This window comes from Sinocyclocheilus rhinocerous, unplaced genomic scaffold, assembly GCF_001515625.1.
Source record: "Sinocyclocheilus rhinocerous isolate Xijiao unplaced genomic scaffold, SAMN03320098_v1.1 scaffold1066, whole genome shotgun sequence".
In the NCBI taxonomy this organism is placed as follows: Eukaryota; Metazoa; Chordata; class Actinopteri; order Cypriniformes; family Cyprinidae; genus Sinocyclocheilus; species Sinocyclocheilus rhinocerous.
In genome coordinates, this window is record NW_015629516.1 from 468,820 (window position 1) to 478,039 (window position 9,220).

Here is a 9,220-nt window from a genome sequence, read left to right on the forward strand (position 1 = left end):
AAACCAATCGGACCAATCACCGCAGATTAGCCTCACGCAAAGGGGGGGTTTGGAAAAATGAATGTTGAGCAAATCGTTTGAGAGTCATTGTGCAAGTAAGGTAAAAATACATGCATATTATAAGACAATGAAAGTGTTTTTTGACCTTGCTCAACCTGTTGTTGGGGACTCCCAAAACCAAAATATGAACCTTTCATTACCCATAATAGGGGCACTTTAATTGTTTTATCATGAATGAGACAGCACACATTATTCAAATGCAATGTTTCTACATTTCAGCACAGCATTCTTTCTGCTTTGCAAGGCAGAGATATCAAGAGAGACTATTAAATATCCTTTTATCAATGTGTGCACATTTTAAGATTAAGAGACACAATATTATGGTGGCAACACTATCAGTTTACTGATTAATTGAAAATTGAATACTAAAGTTTCTAAATGAATCAAATCCAGAGCATTACACGGCTTATTTGGGTATTTATAATATCTAAAGTGATGATTATGTCAAATTTACAACAATCAGCACTCATTTATAATGTACCTCTATCTTGCCTAGATTCATTTCTAAGCAAATTATGCACACAGTCAGTTTTCATTTAATGAAGCGAAGCTGGCATAATTATAGTTTCCAAAACCTTGCACAGATCACCTCTTCATGCACAGAAAGTCTTTTGCACTTGAGGATAATCTTAGAATGGCATTTGTCCAGATTAATATGAAATTAATATAATTGCACAGAAAATTGTAGAGATGTGTTTGTCAAAATTACAAGGTTACTTCTTCACTGAGAGAGTGTACATCTGTGCTCAATCTTAATGACAACAAATTATCATCTGTAGTCACGCTAGTAGAATAAGGAATTTAAATAGAATATAAATCCATTAATCTGCAACCGAGTAATGTTCTTGTGTAACAGCAAACACTGGAAAAATAGCATTATGGTTTTTTATATAACCCTAATTTGTCACTAAATTTGTAATTTTCTTATGACCTCAGTTTTCAGAAAGACTGCAAAGGTGGTGCGGTGATACAGTCCAAATTTATAACTGTAGGAATATTTATTATTTAGGGCTCTTCAGATTTCTGCCGGGGAGGAGTTGGTGGGAATAACAGACAACCACATGTCAGGGCTAAAGCCTCTCAGTGGTATCATTAATCTTGACTTGAGCCACACACTCTAGGTTTGTCCCCATAAATCGGACCACAATTTTCCACTCATATGGACGGATTTCCTTACAAATCTGGTATTCATCTGTTTAACTGAAAATAATAACAAAAGAAAACAACAAAATAGGCAAGATAAATATATAATTTACATTATAATCACTTTTTTACATTATAATAACATACTTTATAATAACTTTGATTGATACATTTTTAAAACATCTTTAATTTATTAAGAATATTACATTATAAGTCGATATTGAAAAAAGGGACATGCCAAATATTCTTTTTTTTAGTTCATCTTTTCATTCAAATTATGCAGAAAATATTTTTAATGACAAATGTATTTAATTATAAAAAAATGCAAATAATAAATAGATGCAAAATAGATGTTATTGTTTCCTGTAGCATTCAAACTTGCAAAGAAAGAATGAAAAATATATATTTAGACTGAAATGTATACTACTCTATTAAGCAGCATATGATGTTTGATGACTTATCAATGAAAGTTATTAGAAAGCATCACCCTATTACCATTTCCATTTTCGTTTGCAGTCTGTCTGTCATGCTCCCCAAGTCAAATACTCTCACACACGGTAGTAGAAGACAAGCTTTTACTTCTGGTCAGCTTGAAAACAGTGTAGCTCCTTGTTTCCGACGCAAATCTCCTGGATGAGCCAGAGTTGCGCTGCTGGATTTTAGACGCAGAATTTCTAATTGAAGATGTATTGGTCAAGCTCAAGACAGATGACATCTTCTCTCTGTAGCTTTCTCTGAACCTTTTGGCCGATCTGTACAAGTTTCCGACAAAGCAGTAACAGAGGGGATTTAGGGATGAGTTGGTGAGACCCAGCCATTGCGCAAAAGGTCTGCTCTGGAGAATCCAGTGATGCTCAACGTTGCTCAGCTCATCGTTTCGATCAGGAGAGCTGGGGATGTTGGAATCGATCCAGATGTCCACGGCGTAGAGTGGCAGCCAGGAGAAGGTGAAAAGCAGCACGAGCGCAAAGACCATTTTGGCGATCCTCTTGCGCGTTTTCAGGCGCGATGTTGAAGAGGGCAACGCGAGCTGATTGGGATCTGATATTGATGCTGTGCCTCCTCTACTCAATTTCCAACTGGTCAGGAAGCAAATGATCAGGTTAAAGACCACCGGGAATCCATACAACGCGCAGAAGAGTAAAAAGTTGTAACCCTGGCGCAGTTTGACTTTAGACCAGCTTTCCACGCACACGGTCACTGTATGCAGCCCGTCTAGAAGGGAAAGCGTCTTAGTTGTGTTCATGAAAAATAACGGCAAACATAGTGCAGAAGATACGACCCACACCACAGCTATCATGCATATCATTCTGCTGGCCGTGAAGAAAGACCTGGCGTGCAGTGGGCTGTGGACGCTGTAGTATCTGTTCAAACTGATCACGGCCAGACTCAGAACGCTCGCGGAGACTGATACCGCCTGAACGAACGGCACAGCTCGACACAGAAAGTCTCCAAACACCCAGGCGTTATACACCTGATGTCCTAAATTAACCGGCATGCAGACACACACCACCATCATGTCGCACACCGCCAGGTTGACCAGGAGTCTCCTGGTGGCTGAAGCTCCAGATAAGCGATTCCTGCGGCGCGTCAGAACCCACAGAGCCATGATATTCCCCACCAGTCCGGTCACGAAAGAGATCACATACATCACCATTAAAACTATAGTGTCCGGTTCATGTCCCGCAAACAGAAAGTCGATGGAGAAAGGCGTCAAATCACGAGTAGTCCAGTTCTTCTGGAAATGCTCCCAAAGAGAAAAGTTGTTGGGAAAGAAGCGTCCGAATGTGCTGTAAATGCTCGAGGTGTTCATGTTTCCTCTGTATGCCACTTCATCTGACCGTCCGCTTCTTGAGGATCTCCATTACACCCCCACCCTCAGGAATATGATAAAAGAGCAATGATTCAAAGAAAAGAAAAATCTCAAATATTCCATAATTTGTTAAATCTCAGATCATATAAATATTCAAGAGTGCAGCTTTACTGTACGACTTCTATCACATTTCACTTGCTGTTGTCTAATGCACGTTTTAAGTTTAAATTACAGAGTATATAAATATTTATTCAATATAATTCAGTACAGACTAAAATATAAGTATTCATAAGTATTCATTCAAGACAAGGATTCGACAATTAATCAAATAAAATAAAATGTTTTTAGTTAATCTATCAACATGCTTTGATTACATGCTTGGACAGATATGCATACTTCAAAAAAAACATACATTTCACATGCTGTTGAGATGTAATATGCATATATGAAGTATGGCTATATTTATTACAGAGTACAAATATAAATAATCGAAGTGCAGCAATTTGTCCATCTGTCTGTATATCTATCTATCTATAGACATACCTGGATACCTTATGCATACTTTACCTATATATATATATATATATATATATATATAACCAGAAAAGAGTTCTTCAGCGTGTAACAATAGCAGAACCCTTTTTATAGGGTTCCACAAGGAACCATGCTTTGAAAATGCTATAGGATATTGGACTTTAATCATGTTATAAATAACCTTTTTAATGATGGTTTATTTGTTTGTTTTTTACCCCTCTATCTGCCTGGTATTACAATATCTTAAGAGAACATGTAAGTGTGACCAGCCCTCTTCACCATTAAGTAACTATTTAATTTATGTTCCATATTGTTTTTGTTTTTTTTATTACTTGGGTTTATGCATAAACATACCCAGTCACAGCTGCGTGACTTTATATTATGCTCACATACTTTTGGCCTTCATAAACAATTGTTTTTACGAAAACAAATGGAAGGAGACACATTATAACTCTAAACTCAATTGTGCATTTCAGATGCTGTCACATCCTGCAACCTCATCATTTGCGTTCTGCCACTCAATCACATCAAAATACACAATGATGGACTTACAGGCATCATAGGATTATGAAAATACAGTATTTCACTGGGACTTGGTCCTCATTACACTATTTTCTGTTTCTATTTAGTTTTAAGTATTTATGTTCATTGTCAATTGTCATTTATTAATGTGTTCTGCTAATAACTGTAGAGCACTGTCATTTTTTCTACAATGTCTCGTCATTAAAAAATAAAAATACCTAATTGGCATGTTGTTGTTTATGTAATACCCTAATATACGCTTTAAACTTCTCCCTAAACTCTAACACAAAGAACCATTTTCATAATAAAAGGGTTCTTCAGGATGCTATGGTTCTAAATAGAACCATTACTACATGTCAAGAAAATTTAAAGAATCTTTATGGTGATTGGTGACTGTTTGTGGACTGCAGTCTTCAAGTCATTCAACAGATTTTCACCTTTTTCTCCTCCATCCGCTGTGTGCTCAGTTTTGCTGTGTGCTTTGGGTCATTGTCATGTTGGAAGGTAAACCTTCTTCCCATTGACAACTTTCTGGCAGAGGGCAGCAGATTTTCCTCAAGAATTTGATGGTATTTTGCCCCATCCATTTTTCGTAAATGTTTTTCTGTGACTTCTTGTGGCCTTTCATGAGGAGTGGCTTTTTCTTGCAACTCTCCCATAAAAGTCACATTTGTGGAGAATTTGTGATATTGTTGACACATGCACACAATGACCACTCTTTGTCATAAATTCCTGCAACTGCTTCAGAGTTGCTGTAGGCCTCTTGGTCGCCTCTCTGATCAGTTTCCTCCTGGCTCTTTCATCCAGTTTGGAGCGACGTCCTGATCCAGGGAGGGTCTTGTGTTGTACCAGATACCTTCCACTTCTTAATAATAGACTTCACTGTGCTTCTAGGTATTGGTAAAGACTTTGACATTTTTTTGTATCCCTTTCCTGACTTGTGGCTGTCCACAACTTTATCCCAGAGATCTTTTGACAGTGCCTTGCCACTCATAGTTGCTTGCTTGCTTCAGTTGCAGTACCGAGGACTGAAATGTTCTAGGAAAGCTGTTTCATGCTGAGCTAATCAAAATGACCACAGCTGGTCACAGTTAAAAGTTAAATGGCTTTGTGTGCCATTGAGAAGGTGATCAGCTACACACCTGATTGAGTTTACAAGTCATTTTTAGGAGGGGGGGGGATCCTTTTTCCAATTCAGTGATTCTGTTTTTTTTCTGACCTGTTGATGTTATATCTTTCACTTGGATGTTATAAGTTGCACTGAGTAAATACAGCTGGATAAAACAACAGCTGTGTCCATCTTCATTTCAGACTGCAAAGCAACAAAATGTGTTCAGTATATAAATATTCATTCTTAAATATTTATTTAAGACAATGATTTAATGATTAGTTTTTTAGTTCTAAATATGCACTGAATATTTTAGGAAAGGTGATTCTATATATTTAGCTTTGTATAAATACAATTAAAGTACATGAAATGTCCTCATTCACATCTGTCTCTGAGTTACTAACCAATGGTAGAAATGTATAATACACAAGATCATGAAAATGTATTTTCTGTCTTGAGCACATATTCCCCCAGACATTATCTACCAATCCACATCGATTCATTAATGTTTTCAGATTAACATACACAGCTGTCTTTATATCAATGATGCTCTGCAGTTAGTGGTAACATCTAAATTAACTGGCTTTGTTATTGACTAAATTAATGGTTTAATAGGGCCGAATCAATATTAGGTCATCAAATCAGGCCAGTCAGCTGCTTGTTTTGCCTTTTTACAGTGGTTTTGCAGGTATGATATTTCCAACACGTTTAAAAGAGCTACTTATAAAATATGAAAACATATTATAAAATGAATAGTTTTGTGTATAAAATCTGATTGCATTAGTCAAGTTCTAAGACGTTGCTATAAACAGCCCCAGTTGGAGGCCAATGAGCTATATCTTTTGGCAGAAGAATCGTTCATTATGAATAAGTGTAATTATCTATTGAACATTTGTGTCTTTTATCATATCGCTGTTGCCACCGTTTATAAAATAAGCCACTCAAGGCCACGTTGCAGTCATGTGTTCTAAAATAAATTTCTGTTTCTATTGTGCAGCATTTTATATATGATGAATAATAAAATGAATGTACATTTGCCTTACGCCTTTGCAATTGTTACGATTTTTGAACAGGGGGGAAAAAAACGAATAATTTCTTCTTCACGCACCTCAAAACTAACACATTGTGTTCCAATCCACCAAGCAACACTGATGAACAGACTTACATAACAGGCCTGCTGTCAAAGTGTTTTAATTCACTCATTCACATCATGCTGACTGCTCCAACCTACAGCATGACTAATATGAAAACTTATAACGATTTGATCATCATATCAGACACTAGAAGAACATTGCTTGAGTAAGTTCGATAGGAAGGCAGATGATGTGATTTGAGCGTCACCGTCTTGCAAATACATTTCCAACACATCTGATGCAACAAATAGCCCACATATTTATTACTTTACCTACTTCACAAAGCAATGCCTGATCTAAATGCACTGCAGTGCTGTAGTTTGTCCCCCACTCAATAAGCTCATTGCATTTTAATGGTCACAGTGATTATTTTTCTCAGATGCTTCTATTAATAATAAAAGTGTCATGCTTGACAAATAATGTTTTTATCACTGGCTAAATGACTTCATTAAACTTGTTTGAGGCAACTTCCTGCCATTTTTCCATTTATGTTATTAAATAATCATTCACTGCATACAGCAATGTGAAGTATTATAGTAAAATCTTGAAATGAAAATGAAAACATTTAAATTTTGTACTGTAAGAAAATTTTTTATAAAAATGGAAAAGGTACTGGTAGTTTTCTGCAAAGACATTTTTTCAATTTTCAAAACACAGGCAAAACACCTGTGTTAATGAATTAGGTACCATAAAAAACAATGAACAACAATTTAAAGGTCATATGATGCTGCTAAAAAGAACATTATTTTGTGTATTTGGTGTAATGAAATGTGTTTATTTTATAATGGTAATTTATAAATATATGCAACTGTTTATTTTTAATTATGTTATTCATAATAAATTAATTAGTTAAAATATACATGATGACATGTTAAAATGTATAAGTATGCATGAATGAACATTTACCAAAAAAATGTAAATAAAAAAATGCTGTAAAATTGTTATTTGTTGTTAGTTCATGATACTTAATGTATTAACTAATGTTGACAAATTTAACTTTATTACTTAAACACACACACACACACACACACACACACAAAGATAACTACTGATAAAATGGAAAATGACGTTTTGCTGAAAGATTATTTTTCTAGACTAAAACACTTGAATTCTATAATTAGAAAAACCTTCACAAAGCAATTTATCTGCACTAGATTTCTAGAAACTTTATAATAGGAAACTCTCTATTCACAGTTTATTGCAAGATATTGACAATTTGATTTTAAATGTCAGTGTAAGAAATGTGATTTACCTGACCTACAAACAATTTCACGGGCAAATTGCACGTCTGACATCTTGGCTCATATCAATTTCTGTTGTAGAAATTGATCTCAAATTGAATCTTGTGAGGAAAATGACACATGAGCATCGCCAGTGCTAGAACACAGTGTTGTAACTTTGGTCATAATATAGTGCAGTGACTCACAAAGAGTTTCTGAAATAACACATACATCTGTTATTGTTAGTTCTGTTGCATATCTGCATATGAAGTGTTGTTAACACTTTTAACAACTAAAATGCATCTAATGAACTGATTTTTTTCACCATATTTGGATGTTTTTAAAATCATCATTACAGTTTCACACAAGAACAGAATCAAATGTTGTATTTTAAATCTTAGCTCTTAAATCTTAGCAAACACAAACAGGAAACTCTGTCCAAAATTACACAGAGTTTTACAAAGCAAATCCCATTCCTAATATATATATTACATCTACATATACAGGTGCATCTCAATAAATTAGAATGTGTATTCAAACTACACAAGATTTATACCCTCAAATAACCTTCAACTGAATCATCCAAAATGCACGTTTTTAAAAAAAATGTCATGATGTTTTCAATTATGTTAGTAGGCTACAATACACAAAATCAAAAAGTATCCTTTTCATTACACAAAATAAGTTGTTAATCTGTATAAATATTTCATCAACTGCCTTTCATAATGCTATTACTATCAAACATTTTATTTTATAAATTTTCTTGTTCATTGTTTAATCCATGCAAAGTGTACATTTTCAAAATGTTTAGTATAGCTAAAATCCAAACGGATCACTCGTTCAAAACCTGGTCTCATTCTTTCAGTACATTGTAAATATTTCCTTTCCACATAAACAATGTTTCAAAACACAAGATCATTGTAATAACATTACAACATTACAGTAGCAAATAATGCAAAATGTGTGTTTCAAATCACGTTTGGTGATAAATTAAAGATATTACAGTCTACAGTTGTCATGTTAGAAAATATACTAACATTACCTGACTAACAAAATTTACATAATGTTCATAAAGTTTGTAACAGTATCTGTCCAGTGACACGGCCATGGTTTTTTGTTCTTGCTGCCAATGCAAATAAGTTTTTAAAATGTACATTTTACTTGTGAAAATAGTGCAAAAGTGCAACAACAACAAAAACTGTTAGAACAAGACATTTTGAATGGGAGCGAAAGATTAATCATGACATAAAAAGCCTAACTGACTGAGGTTGAACATGCATGCAAAACTGTCCCTCAAAACTAAGGCAAATTTGTCATGGATCTTTATGCTCCACAATGTCAAAAACCTAATTATATGTCAAGCAGTGTGGGAGTATCATTCTGTTAAACCATGCAGCAGAGAGCAGCGCAATCTACAGCAGTCAAGAGGGTCATGTGAAATTAAATGGTATCAGTTGTTTCTGCTGTGATTTCCTGTTTTAGAAGTCTTGAGTGATCAGGTTTCATCTCTGCAGATGGTCTCATTGCCCAGACTTGTGACCTCAAACCATAAACCAACAGCAGCCAGCACTTTAGTTCTTTCACCATCCACTGACAGTTTCAAGATTATTTGTGGCTTGAGAACGCCACCCTCTCTATTTTTCATTCACCACCTGCTTCTTTCACACATTATTCTTCAGAGGTTCCA

General features: G+C 35.0%; 1 protein-coding gene across 1 annotated transcript; it reads right to left on the reverse strand.

Annotated features, from left to right (window-relative positions):
- Nucleotides 1-1,741: 1,741 nt before the first annotated feature.
- On the reverse strand, nt 1,742-5,066 carry LOC107739060 (orexin receptor type 1-like). Its single transcript, XM_016551036.1, has 2 exons — nt 5,011-5,066; nt 1,742-3,062 (listed from the first exon to the last, which is right to left on the reverse strand). The coding sequence occupies exons 1-2, from the start codon at nt 5,064-5,066 to the stop codon at nt 1,742-1,744; spliced, it is 1,377 nt and encodes a 458-aa protein (XP_016406522.1).
- Nucleotides 5,067-9,220: the final 4,154 nt, after the last annotated feature.